Here is a 21,051-nt window from a genome sequence, read left to right as displayed (position 1 = left end):
TACACCCTGGACTGGAGACTAACGAGGCTCTGGTGCCTGGCCCCATGGCCAGTATAATTTTGTTTGTGTTGTCCTTATTCGTGCTGAGTGCTCCTTTACAGCCTCAGCTTTTAACGAAAGTCAGAAGATTTTAATATTGTATTTTATTTATGCAACGTTAGAGTTGTTATGTGTAACGATAAGGGGCTGGCCCCCGTATAATGTGACGGGTGCAAAATAGCCTTAGTGCTGACGCACCCACAATTTTAAATTCAAATTCAAAAGTACCTACTTATTATCCAATATGTATTTCATTCTCGTAGCAAGAATTGCGCACTTACTGATAATACTTTCTTAGAAAAATATTTTCTAATGTAAAAGCCTTGCTTTTTTAACGGGAAATTCCAAAGCCCAAAATTGCTATCTCGGAGACTATGAATCCTAGAGTTAAAAATTATGTCTCGTTTTCTTCAGTACACACTAGACTATACTTGTATGGTCGAATAAACTTAATTTTCATTTATACTGTAGACGAAGAAGACAAAAGTTAAATAAAACTATATTTTTACGAAATTTTAATTCTATCAGGCCCTCATGTAGGCAACGCCGAACGTGATGGTTTAAAACGGAACCTGCATATTGCTGGATGTGTGTTTCATTCTTGTGGCAAGAATTGTGCACTTGTTTCGGATCCTTATGAAATAAAATATATAATTTCTAATGTAAATGCTGTAATTTTTTGGGGGGGGGATTGCTCCACCCTTCCAATATATCTACTACAATCATATTGACAAATTACATATCTCTGAACATTATCTGAGTCGTAGTATGCTCCAAAAGTCATAAAAACCAAATGTGACATTTGTCATGTCCCAGCGTTTAACGTTTAAAAACATGTATTGGAACAGATGACAACTTTTTTGTAACAACCACAAAATTGGTCTTTAACCTCGCAAAAAATTGCTAATAAGAAAGTTGACGATTTTTTACAGTTCTTTAGACACACGTACACATTAACAGGATGAATTAAAGATCATAGGACATCCTTTCATTTCAGAAAAGGAATGGAAAATTAAATATATGAGTACCACAGCTAAAAGAAGGTGAGAGGACCGAAGACTATTAGAAGGAGAAGGCTGGGGCCATACCTGATCACATGGTCCTTGACGTCAGGCGTGACGTCACCGGCAGACAGATCGCTCTGCGCTCCGGTTTCGCAGTCGAATCAAAGCAGCAATTATGAACAAAAAGGACCCCTCATTATGCCTAGAAGCTAGTTGGGACTGAATATACAGATTCACTTAGGGTCCGAGATAATGTATGTCTTCTGAATTGGATTACATAGTATTGCATCTGTAGTTTTTATATCGTCACATTTATCTGTGAAATCTAAAGTTTCAAGTAAAATTGAAGTTAATGTTCCTGGTCATCAATTTTTTTATACATATAATGATTGAAAGCAAAAGTTCTGTATATGTAGAAAATGTAAAAGAGAAGAAAAACTTATCTATTTAATATTTATATCTTCACTGATGTTGTTTATTAGCAACATTAGCATTCCAGTTCAGAGTCTTATAAATCTTTGAACTACACTAGGAGGAATGTGAGGAAGTTCACAAACACTTTAAACAACTTTTGATTTTGAACGAAAACTTTAAGGACATACTGAATAAAGTTTGGAGTCACCTTACATTCACAAAAAAATGAATCAGTAGGTTGTGAAATAGGGGTGCCCACAGGTGGGTTTGTGGAAGCTGGTTTCGTCCTCTTAACTTTTGTGGGAGGGGGGAGAGGGGGATTGTGATGAATATCTGATTGAATAAACAATAGAGCAATGGAGGCCCGAAGCTGACTACGTTGTCATTTAACTATCACTGCTATATAAATAGCAAGGTGTGTTTTCCCAAGGGAATTATAACAGTTACTATGTATTGTTAGTGTTGTTCACGAGACTAAAGTCGTTTTCACGTTCAGAAGACACAATGGGCTCTTATGGACAATGCTTTTCTTATGGTAAATACGAGCGTGCTGTTGTGAAATTTCTCGATTTACAAATTTAGCTTACGTAAAATCGGTACCTTCAGTTTTGCAGGAAATTTTGTAGAGAATACGATGGTGAGCACAAAAAAGTGGCAACTTGTTTACATATTTTTAGATAAATTAAAAACTCAAATTTTCTGTGAAAACAAAATTTTTACATTGCTTTCATTCCTAACGTTGAAACATGCCGTAAAATTGAAGCATTCATTATGAAAAAAAAGACACGGTTTTCTAATTGTCATAGGTGATGGTGGTGCTCAGAATTTATCAATACTTTAAAGCATATTCGCATTAAAAAATATTCAAATAAAGTATGTGGAGATTTTTTATATTCGTGCAGTAGAAAATGTCGTCGCTGGCCATTTTTTGTTCTGTAATTCCAAGTAAAAACTTCCAGCGACAAAGTTGTGAAGAAAATAATGAAATTATTTTTTATAACCACTCAAAGGTTCCCAGAAATATTACTTCCATTCATTTGGAGTTTCTTTTTAACCCGAACCGCACACGAAGTAAGGGGACGTTGTCTGGCCATCTTCAACCGACTCACCGCAGCATTCCGGCTAATCACCACCAAGTTTTCGAGTTATTTTATTTCCATTCAGTAAAAATATTAACTTCATTCAGTTTGTTATAATATAATTGCAATTACTTTAATTTAATAATTGACAATTATTTCCAATGCTGCTGTTGTGAGCAACATTAGTGCTGTAGCAAATACACGTTGTTTTTGTTTACATTACTGTCGACATTAATACTGAAATGAAGATCACCTTTCAGTTTCCAACGTACACATAAATTCATAGACAATAATATATATATATATATATATATATATATATATATATATATATATATATATATATATATATATATATATATATATACAGGGTGTTTCTAAAGGTCGTTTACAACGCTTGGGAGGTGATTCCTCACACGAAAACAAGCAAGAAGTCTAAGTTCCATTTTTACGACTGAGGCTTCGTTTCCGAGATAGGAGCCTCGCAAAAGGTGAAAAAGTGAAATTCACACCTGACTGGGACGAATACTATAACAGATAGAGAGGCAGTTCCAAGGGAATCATAAAGGAATCGTATGTGCTCAGTCTGGAAGTCACTATGAAAAGTTCACTGCACGCATGCGCAATGGAGTCCTCAAAGGAATTGGGGATTTCCAGCAAGAACAATGCATGTAACGCAGCAAGAAGGACCGTGACAATGAGAAATGCGTTAAAGACAACACATCCCGACCTCAAACATCAAAACATGAGCACCGAACACAAAATCCGAAAAGTTGAGCACGGTTGCATACCCCAGTTACACGCGAGGAATGAACGAATCATGTCATGTGGCATACGAGAGACACATTACTCCACCAGGAGGAGGGAAAGAAAAACACAATATCAGATGATTGCGACAACGTGTATTTTTACACGCGACAACTACGTAATATCCCCCCCCCCCACACACACACACAACAAACAACAAATGCTACAATATCTTACGCACAGACAGTCCGTGTCACTGTACACCAACTGAAGATGTCACTTTCACCACAAAAAGGGGGTGGGGAGCAATACCAAAAGTGTTCGCACGCGATCATTGTGACGTAAAAGAGACCAGTTTTGGAAGCGCTGCACAGGCAAGTCTGGCTCTCGTAGTCTACGTTTGACCTTCATGACTGCTGTTCCCGCGAGAGGAGCTCGAAGGGTTGGTTCTCTCCGGCAGTCGTTCCAGTCGTGTTGCAGGTGCTGGGATATGATCAGCAGTTCGCTCGAGGTTGTCATACGCATTGAAGAGTACTAGTATGTTGTATTGAAAGAAGTTGACGTGGTGGAGTGGGCAAGTCAAGTATCGCAACAATTGGTCTGTGGTGTTCGTACGTGATACGGCCAATTTGTGCAGTGTGCCAGTGTTAAACAAAAACAATACTTTGCAGTTCCAGCTCCTATTACACAGATGGCTGCGTATACGACCCAGCAGCTAGCAGACATGCATCTCATGTATGGGGAGGCACGTGGTAATAGCCGTGAGGCAAGGCGTCTTTATGGAGAACGCTTTCCACATAGACGTTTACCGTCTCACACCTTCTTTCAGGTAGTGGACAGTCGACTGCGTGAAACAGGGTCAGTGTTACCACCGCGGCAAGAAGTTGGAAGACCCCGAAGTGTACGCACATATCAGTTTGCAGAAGATGTGTTGACAGCGGTAGCAGAACATCCTGGCACCAGTACGCGAGTGCTCGCTCGGGCACGAAACACGTCTCGTGTGAATGTTTGGCGAGTGTTGTCAGAGGAAGAAATGCACCCTTTTAAACTGCAGAAAGTACAAGAACTGTTACCTCGTGACTTTCGCCCTCGTATGGAGTTTTGCCAATGGCTGTTGCATCAGCTGGACACAAACCCTCACTTCGGGGCAAACGTATTGTGGACAGATGAAGCCATTTTCACCAGGATGGATGTCTTCAATAGTAGAAACAGTCATGTATGGGACTTTGACAACCCACAAGCACTTTTTGTGGCCCATCACCAGCACAGGTTTTCAGTGAATGTGTGGTGCGGGATAGTACATGATCATTTAATTGGACCATACATTCTCCCTGTTCGCCTGAATGGTCGCACGTATCATGCATGTCTTAGTGAGGTTCTGCCTGAACTGTTGGAGACCGTATCTTTGGCACTGCGGCAAGGAATGTGGTACCAACACGATGGTGCACCAGCTCATTTCGATTGTAATGTACGACATTTCCTGCATGACGTGTTTCGCAATAGGTTCATTGGTAGGGATGAGCCTGTGCCTTGGCCACCGAGGTCGCCAGATCTCAAACCTCTCGATTTTTTCTTCTGGGTAGAAATGAAAACCCTCGTATACGACACACCTGTCACATCAGCTGAGGACCTCGTTGCTCGCATCAACGTCGCCGCCGCGACGGTAGCAGATACACCTGGCTTGTCTGCTCGTACTCGACAATCCTTGATTCGTCGCTGTCATCTCTGCGTAGAAGTAAACGGCAGACATTTTGAAAACCGTCTGTGATTATTGCCCTCGGCAAATACCAGTGAGAACACTCTTGGTATTGCTCCCCACCTCCTTTGTGTGGTGAAAGTGACATCTTCAGTTGGTGTACAGTGACACGGACTGTCTGTGCGTAAGATATTGTAGCATTTGTTGTTTGTTGTGTGTGTGTGTGGGGGGGGGGGATATTACGTAGTTGTCGCGTGTAAAAATACACGTTGTCGCAATCATCTGATATTGTGTTTTCCTTTCCCTCCTCCTGGTGGAGTAATGTGTCTCTCGTATGCCACATGACATGATTCGTTCATTCCTCGCGTGTAACTGGGGTATGCAACCGTGCTCAACTTTTCGGATTTTGTGTTCGGTGCTCATGTTTTGATGTTTAAGGTCGGGATGTGTTGTCTTTAACGCATTTCTCATTGTCACGGTCCTTCTTGCTGCGTTCCATGTATTGTTCTTGCTGGAAATCCCCAATTCCTTTGAGGACTCCATTGCGCATGCGTGCAGTGAACTTTTCATAGTGACTTCCGGACTGAGCACATACGATTCCTTTATGATTCCCTTGGAACCGCCTCTCTATCTGTTATAGTATTCGTCCCAGTCAGGTGTGACGTTCACTTTGTCACCTTTTGCGAGGTTCCTCTCTCGGAAACGAAGCCTCAGTCGTAAAAATGGAACTTAGACTTTTTGCTTGTTTTCGTGTGAGGAATCACCTCCCAAGCGTTGTAAACGACCTTTAGAAACACCCTGTATATATATATATATATATGTAACACATTACCATATCTCAATGTTATTCTATGAAATAATTACAGAGAAAGGCGAATGAATATTAAATGTGCCTGTGTATTAAATTAAATCTAATGGGAAATTGACATGCTAATGAACTGTAATGTTCACAGTATAATATTAATATTAATAATTACATATAATTATCATTATATATATAAAATATGTAACACCTACATTGTGAAGGAAGCTCATCATTTCCCGGCGACATGAGCTAGCGCTGTATTGGCAACACTGTACGGTTTCTCCATAAGCGCCGTTGTGTCTTCTGAACGTGAAAACGACTTTAGACACGAGAAGAGATGGGATTTTCACTAGACGAGACAGACCCAAATGTTGTCTCTGGGCAACACTATCTACTGTTTGCGGTGCACAATATCCAGCTATTAAGTATTAAACCTTAAATTGCCACGTAAATTCTAGTTGGGCATTGTACTTGGTATGGGAAATTTCCAACTCTAGTAAGGTTTGAATGATTGAATTTTTGTTTTAAGTCCACTTTATGCACAGAAAGGCTAATCGGAACTGGACATACAGTTTAAAGTGCGATCCGAACTACCATGTTTTTCCACCGGGTATCGAAGCCAGGACCCAACTCTAGTAAGGAGTTGAGCACTAGGTTGGGAGATATTCAAGTGTTGAGTATCACTATTGCACTTAGAGTGTTGTGGAAATGTTGGTGTGCAGATTGAGAATTAATTTATTTGTAGGAGGTCGATATTCAACTCTTCAATACCAACAGTGAACCTAAAATTGACATGGAGACCTTGGTGGGAGACTGGATACTAAATTGGGGAGGGGGATATGAAACTGATCTTACATGGTCAATTGATTTCTGTAATGTAGCAGGGTCAAATATTAAATTTTGGCGAGAAAAAAATAGGGATTTGGTATAAAATTGGTATACTGATTCGCTATTTTCCTATACCACGGACACCATTAAGATGTTCTGTTTTTGCAAACTACCTTCCCAACCAAAACTGAACTTTATATATACTCGTGAGAATCTTTAGTATAAATTACAATATTCATTTTATATTCTAATAATTGTAACCCAAGTCAAGTGTATGGTAGCCTGATGTTGTGTAATGAGACTATTGGTATCGCAATTCACTAGCAAGTCTCGTTATATGTGTTCGGTTTGTTCAGTTATGTATAATTATCACTCCCTGGTTTCTTTCATCGCAGAACACGACTCGTCTCAACACTTCACTCTGAAGGCCTTATAAACTGCGCACATCCACAAATTCAAAGAAAACGAAGCGAAAAGAACAAAACAGATCAGGGTAAAGGCTCATCTGTTTTGTCCGCCGATGGCGTCCCACCCACGCCAGTCGAGAAAAGAGGCATGTCTGACCCCAGACTTTCCTTCTAGTAATCTTGGAGAGAACCTATCTTCCAAGATAGAACTCCAACATAGCCGCCATATTGAAATCCACCATCTTATTGATCTTGGGTTCAGATTAGTTTTTTTGAAGTGGAATGTGTGTTACTCATTATATCAAATCAGGCCAGTTTTTTTTCCCTCGGGATTTCATTTCTGCAATTACATTTGTTTTGTGATATCTGGTGTGATACAAAGTTATTAGCTAAAATATTTGAAACAACTACCTCCAAGGGACCACATGATGTGCTAATATTTTATGTGTCCAATGTGTTACCTTTCATGCTCGTTGAAGGTGCTTTGTCCAGTCGTTATGCAACCTAACATCTGGAAAATATATTGTGTTACAGACTTCAGGATTTGTTGCTGCAAGTGGTATTTGTTTCACCCATATTCACCCTAAACGCACAGTGCTAGCTGGAAATGCTACTGGACAAAATTTTCTCTTCCATTCTTAGTGAAGATGGCAGTTTCCCCTGTTATTTCCAACATACGAGGCACAAGGAAAAAATAAAAAAATAAAAAAAAAGGATCGATAATTTTTTACTTGACTGGCAACACTGATGAAGCTCCGTGTGCACGGAAGCATGCTTAAGTATTCTGTGCCTGCAACAGAGGTATATTTCTCAGTGGAGGTGCATACATGCGAGTAGCAGGAAGTTGAAATGGCTGCTGTAATAGAAAATCCCACCAAATGCGAGGTGAGGTCGGTTATTAGATTTCTCAACGCAAAAGGACTGAGTGCAGCTGACATTCATCGGGAATTGTGTGCCATTTACAGACCAACAGTAATGAGTGAAGGAAAGCTAAGACAATGGTGCCATGCTTTTCGGGAGGGACGTTCAAATGTTCATGATGACGAAAGGAGCGGCAGGCCTAGTGTTCAGACGGATGACCTTGTGCAACATGTTGATGAGAAAGTGCAATCCAACCGCAGTTTCACCATTACTGATCTAGGAAAGCAGTTTCCTGAAGTGTCTGATAATACATTGCACCGAATTTTAACGGACAATCTGGGTTATCACAAACTGTGTGCGAGGTGGGTGCCAAAAATGTTGACAAACACTCACAAAGATGAATTAAATCAGCACGTGATTTTTTGGCCCGATTGGAGAAGGATGGGGATGACTTGTTTTCTCACATAGTGACTGGAGACGAAACCTGGATAGCGTACGTCACTGGTGAGTCGAAGCAGCAATCAATGCAATGGTGTCACTCCGGTTCACCGAAACCGAAGAAATTCAAGCAAACACCATCACATCATGGCAACCGTGTTTTGAGAACTTAAGAAGGTGTAATCCTTGTGCAATTCCTGGAACTGGGACAAACCATCACAGCAGATGTGTATTGCCAAACACTGTCTAATCTGTGACGTGCCATCCAAAACCGGCGAAGAGGAATGTTACGGTCTGGAATTCTGCTTATTCATGACTACGCCTGCCCACACACACAGCTGACCATACTGTTGCGACAATTCAAAAATTCCGATGGGAACATTTTATTCACCCACCATACATTCCTGATCTTGCCCCAAGTGATTACTTTCTGTTCCTTCAGCTCAAAAAGTGGCTTGCTTTGCAAAGTTTCGATGATAGTGAAGTTTTCAAGACATCAGTTCTCGACTGTCTGAGATCCCAGGTTGCAGATTTCTACGCAGAGGGTCTACGTAAACTTGTTCGACGGTACCAAAAATGCTTGGAACATCTTGGTAACTATGTAGAAAAATAGCAAGCTATGCACTTGTATAGCATCAAAATAAAAATAAAAGTTTCTTGTTTGATATTATTCTCTGTAATAATCAATCAGCCCTTTTTTTTTGACATGCCCCTCATAATAAAGCTCCACAACAGTATAGAACAAATGTTCATCAGTTGCTTGATTTGAATTACCTGGACACCCAGATCACCTGACCTAACCCCCGAATTCTATTTGTGAAACATCTGAAAGCTTTTGTGTATACCATGAAAATCTGCAACAAAGATCACCTGCAGGATCGCATCATGGAGAAGTGCTACATATTTTTTCCAGATGTTCTCGTGTGAGTGCATAACGAGTGGACAATTATGCTCTGTGCTTAGACACACAAGGAGTAACGTACTGAACCCATCACATAGATGCAGATCACGTGGTCCTTTGGAGGTATACTGCTCACATTTTTGTCTGGCGGCTGGGAAACAGAAGGCATTACCAATCAGTTGAATCCTATTAAACTGAAATCGGGCATTTTCATGCCACAAGACACCAAATGTTTCTAGCGGGTTGAAACAAAATAATAACGTTTGTACACACCCTAAAGCAGATTGAAGAAATGAATTTCTGAGGAAAAAAACTAGCCTAACGTGTGCATCATAATGACACCCTTCTCTTAAAAAAAAAAAACCTAATCTGAACCCAAGATGGCAGATTTCAATACGGCAGATGTTGTTCTATCTTGGAAGATAGGTCCCATCACCCTCTTTTAGCTGTGGTACTCAGATATTTAATTTCCCATTCCTTTTCTGAAATGAAAGGGGAACCTATGCTTTTAACTCAGTCTGTTAATGTGTGTGTCTAAAGAACTGTAAATAATCATCAACTTCCTTATTAGCGATTTTTTGCGAGGTTAAAGACCAATTTTATGGTTGTTACAAAAAAGTGGTCATTTGTTCCATTACATGTTTTTAAACCTTAAACGCCAGGACGTGACGAATGTCACATTTGGTTTTTACGACTTTTGGAGCACACTGCGACTCAGGTAATGTTTGGTGCTACACAAAGATCCTTGAAACATCCTATTAGTAATTAGTAAAGTTCAATATATTTCCCCCGAAAAAAATTACAGCTTTTACATTAGATTCACCCCAAAGTATCAGAAGCAACTGTGCAATTCTTGCCACAAGAATGAAACACATCCGGCAATATGCAGGTTCTGTTTTAAACCATCACGTTCTTTCGTTGCCTTCGTGGGGGCCTGATGACATTAAAATTTCATAAAAATATAGTTTTATTCTACTTCCATCTTCTTCTTCTACAGTATAAATGAAAATTAAGTTTATTCGCCTATATGAGTATAGTCTAGAATTTACTGAAGAAAACAAGACATAATTTTTTAACTCTAGGATTCATAGTCTCCGAGATAGCAATTTTGGGTTTTGGAATTTCTCGTTAAAAAAGCAAGGCTTTTCCATTAGAAGATCATTAGTGAGATCAAGTTCAACATCTTTGTGCAGAGGATAAAGTGATACCACAACTCAGATGCTTCCATATTATGAATGTTATAGTTTGATAAACAAATATTAACATGATCAAGAAATAAAGACTGAGCAGTTGCATCTTCCATTGATAGGCCTAAAGTGTTTATAAAGTGAACGCGACTGTCAGTTGCCCACCTACAATATATGGCACGATTTTTGTGACAACATATAGCAAAAAATAATATTTATATTAAAAATCATAATTATAATTGATGTAAATAAATCTAATTATGCAATATATAACTCAAATAATCTTAGTTCAAAATACTACTCATTGGGAAACCATATTGCATTCTTCATTAACTTCCTTTACTTGAATAAGTTCAATTTCGTGTCATTTCCAAGTATGAAATGCATGTAGTAAAGGAAAGACCCAGTGAGTTCTTCAAACATCGCCAAAACTCTCTGTATGGCTGCTCGCATGAGGCCAGACCTCACCCTCCGAAGACTTGTGAGGGTGAGGGCATGTGAGTTCAATGGTGAAGTCAATCCTTGAGGGTGAAAGTCGAGTCATGAGGGTGAGGGTGAGGGAGGTTGAATGAAAATGACCACCTCTGTGGCACCTAAAATCTGGAATGCACTCCCGAAGGAAGTAAAACTACAGAAGTACAAACACTTCCATGAGACAGTATATGATTCACTAATTGATCAAAATGTAAGTGAAACCACATATGATGAAAGACTGAAATTCCATGTGAATTACCAGAAAATACTCTGTGATCAGAAGTATCCGTATACCCACCTGAAAATGAAGTACAAATTTTGGCTGCCCTCTATCGGGAACACTGGCAGTCAATATGGTGTTTGCCCACCCTTAGCCTTGACTCTTGCAGGCATACTTTCAATCAGGTGGCATAAGGTTTCCTGGGGAAGGGCAGCCCATTCCTCACAGAGCCTTGAAATGAGAAGAGGTGTCGTTGTGGTCTAGCATGAAGTCAGCGTTCCAAGACATCCCAATCCCAGAGATGTTCTATTTAATTCAAATCAGGACTCTGCGCAGGCCAGTCCATTAGTGGGACGTTGTTGTCGTCAAAGCACTCCCCCACAAGCACTGCAGTATGGACCTATGCTCGGTTGTGTTGAAAGACACAATGGTCATCCGCGAACTGGTCTTCGACGGTAGGTAGCATGAAAGCAGTTAAAATGTCAAGGTAATCATGTGTCGTGACATTGCCACGTAAAGCAACGGGGGCCAAGCCCCCTCCAGGAGAAACATGACCACACTGGACCACACTGTAACCATGCCAAACCCGAATTTCACTGTCAGCACTATACATGCTGGTAGATGTCATTCACCAGGCATTCATCACATCCACACCATACCATCAGATTGCCACATTGTGTACCGTGATTCATCACTCTACACAGCAGTTTTCCATTGTTCTATGGTCCAGTTTTGATGTTCCTTGCACCACGCAAGGCAGCATTTTGCATTTGCCTGTGTATTGTTTGACTTATGGGCAGCTGCTCGGCCATGGAAACCAAGTTGCCACACCTTGCACCAAACAGTCAGGGTGCTTGGAGTAGATCCTGATGCAGTTCGGAATTTCTGTGTGATGGTGGCGATGGATGATTGACGTTTATGCTGTACGAACCTCTTCAACACTCGACTGTCTCTGGAGGTCAACACGGGAGGTCGGACTGCATGCTTTTGGGTTGTACACATCCCTTCACATTTCCACTTCACTATAACATCAGAAACAGTGGACCTAGGGATGTTTAGGAGGGTGGAAATCTCGTGCACAGACTTCTTACACAAGAGGCACCCAACCACCTGACCGCGTTGAAAGTCCGCAAGTTCCTCAGACCAATCCATACTGCTGTCTGCAGACTACTGAGCTCGATGACCATGTGTTCCACTTGGTAGATGGCAGTACTATGAACACACGTTTTGTGGTGTGTCCAGATACTTTTGATCACTTCGAGTATATTACTTTAAACTGGGATGAAACTATTATTATTATTTTTGCCATTTATTTTGCACACATGCACAGTGGAACCTCAATTTTACATTTTCAGAGGACCAAGCTGAAAATCGTAAGATACAGGAAAATGTAAAATCTAGGGAAATTTTATAACTTTTTTCTATGTTTGGACCATCAAGTTTGCATGTATGACAATGCAGGAAAATTTCTTCATTTCTTTGTGTAGTAGTGGTAGCTTTTATATATATAGCCTATATATATAGCCTCATTCATGTAGTATCTCAAAAATTTCCTGTATAATCATGTACTCTGCAATATCTTTCTGTGTGGGGTTAGGTGGTAGATCAGCATTTCCTGAACCTCACCTAAAAATAAATACTATTAAAGGTTATTTGTTTGGGTGTCCCAGGATAGCTTTGAGTTTTAAGTATAATCCAAGAAGTTTTACTGATGTACATTTAATGTTCCTATTAAGTGTGAAGAATATTCTCTCAGTTTTATTTTCATTTATTGAAAATTGATTTATTTGGGACCAGTGTGCAGCCATTTTCCCTACTTCTTTGTTGAGTGTGCCGAGCATGCTCTTGTTACTACCGATGTTGAGGAATGTGGTGTTATCCGCATTTAGAACTGTCTTATGAGCTTATGAATGAACTTAGGTAGACCATTTACGTATAGATTGAATAGCAATGGTCCTGGGGTAGAGCCTTGGGGAAATCCACACCTTACATTTTGGAAGTCGAATTTAAGGTGGTTTGTGCTATCCATTTGGTGAATGTGAATAGACAATTATATTTAATTTATTTTTATACATAACTTTATGGCTGCAGATACGAAAACTACATTATACCTAGTCCTACCATAAATACTGTCACAAAGTTTTAAGTAAATTGACACAAAATGCTGAGAGATATTGTAATATCCTAATAACATTACTGAAATGGATGCATGACAGATCAAAATCACAAATCAATATTCATAATGGCCGCCCTTAGCACACACACATTCCGTAAGTCTTTGTGGCCCCGCATCTTTTGAATTACGCAACACATCGACTGGAAAATCAGCAACTGCCTTCAGAAGAGTGCGACCCTTTGGACTACAAATTGTGGTCCAAGTTTCAGGAGATGGCTTGTAAGAAGAGACATCCCAATATTGAAAGTTTAAAGTGGTCGTCCTTTTCTGAAGGAAGTTGCTCATTTTCCAGTCAGTGTGTTGCGTAATTCAATTGATGCGGGGCCACAAAGACTTATGGAATGTGTGCGTGCTAAGGGCGGCCATTATGAATATTGATTTGTGATTTTGATTTGTCATGCATCCATTTCAGTAATGTTATTAGGATATTAAAATATCTCTCAGCATTTTGTGCCAATTAACTTAAAACTTTTTGACAGTATTTATGGTAAGACTAGGTAGTTGAACATGAAAAAGTATGACTTAGTTATTAATTGATTTTTTCTATTTTTACAGGACATAAAAATGGATATCATTACAATACAACTTTATATGAAAGATGTGAATGATATCAGTGTACTTAACAAGAGTATGGTGCTCAAGATGTCCTGCATACGTTAGAACAGAAATCTGTAAAGAATGGCAGCAATTGTAGATGTTAATGGGTACAGGCCCTTAACTAGTACAAGAGAAGTTGTTTGTAATTGGCTTAGCCATGTCAAGCTATCACGTATCATACTATTAACATTGGTTGTATTGGTTATCTTCCCCCTTGTCACCCATTATTACCTGTCCAAGGTAAGTAAACCTGATTAATTTAAAACTGTATTTAGACTCGGATAATAAACCTACCTTTAAGAAAATTTTATATAAAATTCAACTTGTTACTGTGTTTCATGTTCCAAATTATTCTTATGGCATTTAGCCAAGTGACCAGTTATAAAATCAATAATGAATAAGTCAAATTTAATTTAAGGGTTATACAGAGCATTCCCTGACATTCGCTACGAGACTCGGCAGCAAGCAGCTCGGCGTCAGCGCTTGTCTTTCCCAGTGAACGGGGTCTGCGACAGTTGCACGCTACAGTCTGTTTTTTCACTCTCCCTGCCTTCGCTCTCTTTCCCTTTCTGTTGACGTTGCAGACTAACGCCAGTATAATCCTCCCTCGGAAGTTGTGTTGTGTTGTGCCCGTGTGTTGAAGATTGTGGCTTAAATTCCACCACAAAAGTTTACATTACAACAAAGGATTGTCGAGTGTTACTTCGGAAAGAGGAATTGTGGAGAAGTGTGACGACGTTTTGCAACGAAATTTCCTGGTGTTTCCGTTCCACATAGGACCACTATATTAAACCTCGTAAAAGAGTTTAGAGTACCAGGGTCAGTTCTGAATAAAAGTGGAAAGAAGAATGGGGGAAAAAAAAAGTATACAAAGACAATCTGCACACCATCCATGAGAGAATTACAGTACACGAACTTGCACGTGTAAATGCCAATTTCGTTCAGAGATGCCAGGAATGTGTTGCAGCAGAGGGACATCATTTTCAACAGCTTCTGTAGTCAATGTTAGTACACAATATGAAAACAGCCGACTCTAGCGACTGTCGCGGACCCAGTTCACCGGGAAAGACAAGCGCTGATGCCGGGCCACTTGCCGCCGAGTCTCGTAGCGAATGTCAGGGAATGCTCTGTATAACCCTTAAATTAAATTTGCCTTAGAATATGCTGTTAGGAAGGTAAAAGAAACTAAAGAAGGACTAAAATTAAATGGTGTGACTCAGTTGTTAGCATATGCAGATGATGTAGACTTACTGGGGATGATGTGAATACAATTAAGAATAATGCTAAAATATTTTTCAAAACTGCTAAAGAGATAGGTTTGGAAGTTAACAAAGAGAAAACTAAATATATGCTTTCAGGCCGAAACCAAGTGTTAGGTAATAATCAAAATCTAATTATTGATAACAACTCGTTTGAAACAGTTTCCAAATTCAAATACTTAGGAGTAATATTAACAAATGAAAATTATATTAAAGAGGAAATAAAAAGTAGGCTTAATTCAGGAAATGCATCTTACTTCTCTCTTCATAAACTTTTATCTTCTCGTTTAATATCTAAAAAACTAAAAGTTAAAATATACAAAACAGTAATTTTGCCTGTAGTAATATATGGATGTAAAACTTGGTCCCTTACATTGAAAGAGGAACATAAATTGAGAGTATTTGAAAATAAGATCCTTAGGAAAATCTTTGGACCTAAAAGGGATGAGGAGACAGGTGAGTGGAGAAGGTTACATAATTTAGAACTACATAATTTGTATTCATGTCCAGATATTATTAGAATAATTAAATCAAGAAGACTTAGGTGGGCAGGCCATGTAGCACGAATGGGAGAAGAAAGAGGAGTTTACAGGATTCTTGTTGGGAAACCTGATGGTAAGAGACCTGTAGGAAGGCCAAGACGAAGATGGAGGGACAACGTTAAGATGGACCTAAGGGAAATCGGTAGGGATGGAAAAGAGTATATAGAACTTGCTCAAGATAGGGAAAGATGGAAAGCCTGTGTTGCTGCAGCCATGAACCTTCAGGTTTAAGAAGGCTAGGAAGTTAGTTAGTTATCTTTATTTTTGCATTAAGAGTAATTCACCTTGTTAGGTGAAATATTTTGGTGAGCTTACTTTGAAAATCTACTGACATGTCATACTTCATTGTTGGAAAGTGCAAGGTCCGTGGAATCAGTCTTGCTCCCTGCCTGAGAAGGTCCCGCCATAACTGGGCATTTTAACAATCCCCGCGGCCTAGAATTCTGTGACGTGATCGCGGAAGCACTTGCCTTCTTTCGCCACTCTTTTTACATGGAAGCGCATTAGAGGCACGAATGTTTTCAATTTGTATAGAGAACTATATGTAAGCAATTGTTGTTGGAATTGTATATAGAGGGAGGGTTGGGGTGGGGGGGGTCAAACTCCCCCTGAAAAGTTGCCAAGTGCTAAAATTAAATAAGCAAAATACTTGATTACAGTATGATCAGGGTTTAAAGTGAGCCGGAACTGAGTTCCTTCTGCGACATTATACACGACAGTCCATCCTTTGTTACACCTTGCACACAGTAGGTAAAGAGGAAAGAGTGGTGGTCCGAAAAATTAGAAAAGAAAATATATTTCAGTCAGTGCTATTCGTTTAAGTTGTAATTGAAAACCTAATTTCCTGAAATGACAGAAGTGATAGATCTTGTGTTAATGTGTTTATATATTTACTTCGGATGCAATAATAATAATAATATAGTCACTCCATTTGTCTCTTGCACGATATTTTATAAATGACGAATTATTCTATTTTACTGGGAGTTTCCTACCATTTTTGGCTAATTGTGAGGACGAGGGAAAATGGTGGTACGATATATATAAATGAGGGACAATCACAAATACATATTGACAACAGTCACACAACACAAGTCCCAAAGAGAACTATACTGGCCAATGGGGTCAGATGCCAGAACCTTGTTAGTATGCATAATGCAGTCCAGTGGGGTTGACATTTGGGTGTATTGAGAAAGGGTCACTCCTTACACCCCACCCTGCACGATCATTTATGAATATACCACAATATTTAGAATAGTTTTCATGATGAACATAACAAATAATAATAAAATCAGAGGAACCTGAAGAGTACCGAAACATTTCTTGATAATATTATTAATAATAAATAAAATTACATTGTTTTAATAAGTTTATTATTATTATTATTAGTAGTAGTAGTAGCAGCAGCAGCAGCAGTAGTAGAAGTAGTTCCCATGAGCCGACCCCCGTGGCAGAATGGCTAGCACATCATGCAACGACGCCAGGGGTTCCGGGTTCGAATCCCAGCATGGGTGTTTGTGAGAGTTGATTCATCAATTTTATCATATCATCACTCCTTCCCATTTTCGCAATTAGCCAAAAGTGGCAGAAAAGCGAAGTAAAATAAACCAAATCAAATCAAAGTAGTTCCCAGGTCTATTCATTCGTGGTTGACGTTCCGGCTATTGAATGAATTAGGTTTGTATTGACAGTGTCTGTGGAAATTAGTGCATTATGAATGATTATAATAATAATACTTTATATTTTTTTTTCTCCTGGAACTAACAACCTTTTCGTTAATCTTGTCATCGCCTTATAGTCAAGGGGTCTCAGGTTCGATACCACATAGTGGTTCGGATCCCACTTTAAGCCATAGGTCCAGTCCCAATTAGCCTATCTGTGCATAAAGTAGACTTAAAACTACAAATCAATCAATCAATCTTTTCGTTGATCTATAAATTTCCCATTTTACTATTTATTTATTTATTTTGTAGGTAAAACACCTCTCTCTGATAAAAAGAATAGGTCTAAACTAAGAGGAAGCTAGATAATGAATGTGCTTTGTTGCATGGATATTCTTACTCCTTCTCTTTACTGTTCATATAGGTAAGGTAAAGTTCCCATTGCACATTGCACCGTGCCATTAACCACACACCTTCGATCTCGCCAGTTTAGATGTGTGATCAGCATCATGCTCTGGCCAACTTAGTCCACCCTAGGGTTGCCTCCAAGAACCCATTTATTTGTGGTTGGGTTGACCCCATCAGACAGACACTTGAAAAAAAGTGGGAATATAATCAAAATGTCCATCAGCTATTCATTGATTTCAAAAAAGCATATGATTCGGTCAAAACAGAGAAATTATATAATATATTAGTAGAGTTTGGAATACCTAAGAAGCTTGTTAGTATGATAAAAATATGCACCAGTGAAACAGAAAGTAAAATTCGTGTGGGTATTAATATGTCTGACAAATTTACAATTCATGATGGGTTAAAACAAGGAGATGCATTATCTCCATTGCTCTTTAATTTTGCCTTAGAATATGATGTAAGGAAGGTAAAAGAAACTAAAGAAGGACTAAAATGGTGTTACTCAGTTGTTAGCATATGCAGATGATGTAGACTTACTGGGGGATGATGTGAATTCAATTAAGAATAATGGTAAAATATTTTTCAAAACTGCTAAAGAGATAGGTTTGGAAGTTATCAAAGATAAAACTAACTATAAGCTTACAGGCCGAAACCAAGTGTTAGGTAATAATCAAAATCTAATTATTGATAACAACTCGTTTGAACCAGTTTCCAAATTCAAATACTTAGGAGTAATATTAACAAATGAAAATTATATTAAAGAGGAAATAAAAAGTAGGCTTAATTCAGGAAATGCATCTTACTTCTCTCTTCATAAACTTTTGTCTTCTCGTTTAATATCTAAGAAACTAAAAGTTAAAATATACAAAACAGTAATTCTGCCTGTAGTATTATATGGATGTGAAACTTGGTCCCTTACATTGAAAGAGGAACATAAATTGAGAGTATTTGAAAATAAGATCCTTAGGAAAATCTTTGGGCCTAAAAGAGATGAGGAGAGAGGTGAGTGGAGAAGGTTACATAATTTAGAACTACATAATATGTATTCATGTCCAGATATTATTAGAATAATTAAATCAAGAAGACTTAGGTGGGCAGGCGATGTGGCACGAATGGGAGAAGAAAGAGGAGTTTACAGGATTCTTGTTGGGAAACCAGATGGTAAGAGACCTGTAGGAAGGCCAAGACGAAGATGGAGGGACAACGTTAAGATGGACCTAAGGGAAATTGGTAGGGATGGAAAAGAGTATATAGAACTTGCTCAAGATAGGGAAAGATGGAAGGCCTGTGTTGCTGCAGCCATGAACCTCGGGTTTAAGAAGGCTAGGGAGTTAATTTAGTTAGTTAGTTGACCCCATGCAGGTATAAGGTGGAAAAATTTCGACCTTAGATCACCTATCGGAAATTGTACTCTGGTCTCGTAGCAGTCAGACGCTGTACCGACTAACTCACCGCAGCTTCCTGCCTATATTCACATAATCCATAATTATTACAAGTATTACATATTCTGTATCTATTTCTTTCTCCTTGTTTATTTTATCGTTTTTCTGCCACTTTTGGCTAAATGCGACTATGAATGACAATTGGAGGAAATTGATGAAGAACACTCATGCCCAAGCTAGGATTCAGACCCGGGAACTTTGGTGAAGACATCAAAAGTCGACCACTTTAGCTGCTCGGCTAATATAGTATTATTAGCAGATATTGTAATACCAAGACAATTTTGCTATTATTATTGCATATGATACAATTGACCAGCATTCGAGAACTCTTCCCGAAATATCTTTCTAGATAGGTGTCTACGTCCATGACATGCTCCAGAAATAAACTAAACGATATAATGAGTCAAATATTTTGTTGTAACTATTGGAAAATATTGACACCTCATTGTTGTTTTCAAATGACTTTGTCAAAGCAGAGGGAAAGCTTGCTTCCGCAGTGACATCACAAGATTATGACCCCCCATCCTTCGCGGAAAAGGGGCTGTTATGGTCAGATCTCTTCAAGCGAGGTATCAGAAAGACTTCACGGACCTTGGGAAAGTGTAGGGAACACAAATTGATAGTTACTGGAGGTTGAGGATTTGAACCAACAGTTTAAGGTGCGATGTGAACCACTACACTGTGCTGCATTTGATCTAAAGGCATCTTTGCAGTTGTCTGTCATGAATTTCACGAAGTATTCATTAAGGATTATAGTAGCAACAAAAGTATCAAAATATAATATCAAATGGCCAATAAAATGTAAAGGAAATTACTCTTTGTCCACTAATTGGATGTTATCAAATAGTTATTGCTCCTGTATTTATAGTGCAAGACTGATTACCACAGCATGCAATGATGCCAGGGGTCCGAGGTTTTATTCCCAACCTCAGTGTTCTTGTAAGTGTCCATTCATCAATTTCTTCATATCATCACTCATCCTCATCTTTGCAATTACCTTAGTGTGGCAGAAAAGCGAAGTAAAGTAAACCAAGTCCATCAATCAATTCATAGTGCCAAGATAACATGCAAAATTTCTTAATATTGATAATGATTAGGATTACATAGCAACAAAGAATGACAACCTGATGAATTCATTTAGGAGCAATTGAAAATTGCATTAGAATTTTGTAACTGTTTGCTCATTTCACACACTGGTCTTTAATTGTTGCTGTAACTGACTGACTGCTTTTCAAGACTTCTAGGTTGCTAGTGGTTACATCACTTAGTAAACACAAAGCCTAAATTGTGTGAATAGAAGTTTTAAAAGAGACATATTATGTAATGTATTGATACATCTGTATGATGCTTCAGAGATTATTATTATAATTTTTTTACATTCTGTCTATAATTATACATAACACTTTCTATGCTATGTGCATCATCAGTTTTTTATGTTTTTCAGAGGGCCAAGGTCAAAAAAATGAAAATGTAAAATTGATATCCCACTTTTTATTAATAATAAATCTGCAAAATGAACATTAAATAATAGGGATGGGCTGATATGAAATTTTGGCAGGAAATATGATACCGATAAAGTACTGATATAACATTTACGGATAACCGATATTTTACTGATCCAATATAAAATTCCAAATGGGCCTTGAAGAATGTGAATAGTTCATTGACCACCTTAATAAATGTTTTTTCCTGGTGACTGCAGTGCAAAAGAAGTTGCATATTTAGACATTTACTGTTTTTATTTTTAAAGATAGGCATGGAGATTATCCATAAAAAGTATAACAAATGGCAGAATTTTCCACTAAATTATAAGATAATTATAGATATGTCAGATCAGTAAAATAATCTGTAATTTTACCGATAAAC

At 38.6% G+C, this 21,051-nt stretch overlaps 1 protein-coding gene across 2 annotated transcripts in view; it reads left to right on the top strand.

The window, feature by feature from the left end:
• The window catches only part of botv (exostosin like glycosyltransferase 3), a 607,246-nt gene that overhangs the window by 26,193 nt on the left and 560,002 nt on the right, over positions 1-21,051 (top strand). For both annotated transcript variants that reach the window (XR_014442305.1, XM_083129802.1), the window contains exon 2: positions 13,832-14,113. Coding sequence is in view for 1 of the 2 variants with exons in the window: in XM_083129802.1 (XP_082985928.1) it covers positions 13,955-14,113 (159 nt within the window). In the remaining variant the exon portion in view is untranslated. The remainder of the gene's footprint in view (positions 1-13,831; positions 14,114-21,051) is intronic.

This window comes from Lepisma saccharinum, chromosome 10 (assembly GCF_977018435.1).
Source record: "Lepisma saccharinum chromosome 10, izLepSacc3.1, whole genome shotgun sequence".
Taxonomy (NCBI): Eukaryota; Metazoa; Arthropoda; class Insecta; order Zygentoma; family Lepismatidae; genus Lepisma; species Lepisma saccharinum.
The sequence above is the reverse complement of the archived record's forward strand: the minus strand, read 5'-3'. Positions and strand labels throughout refer to the sequence as shown.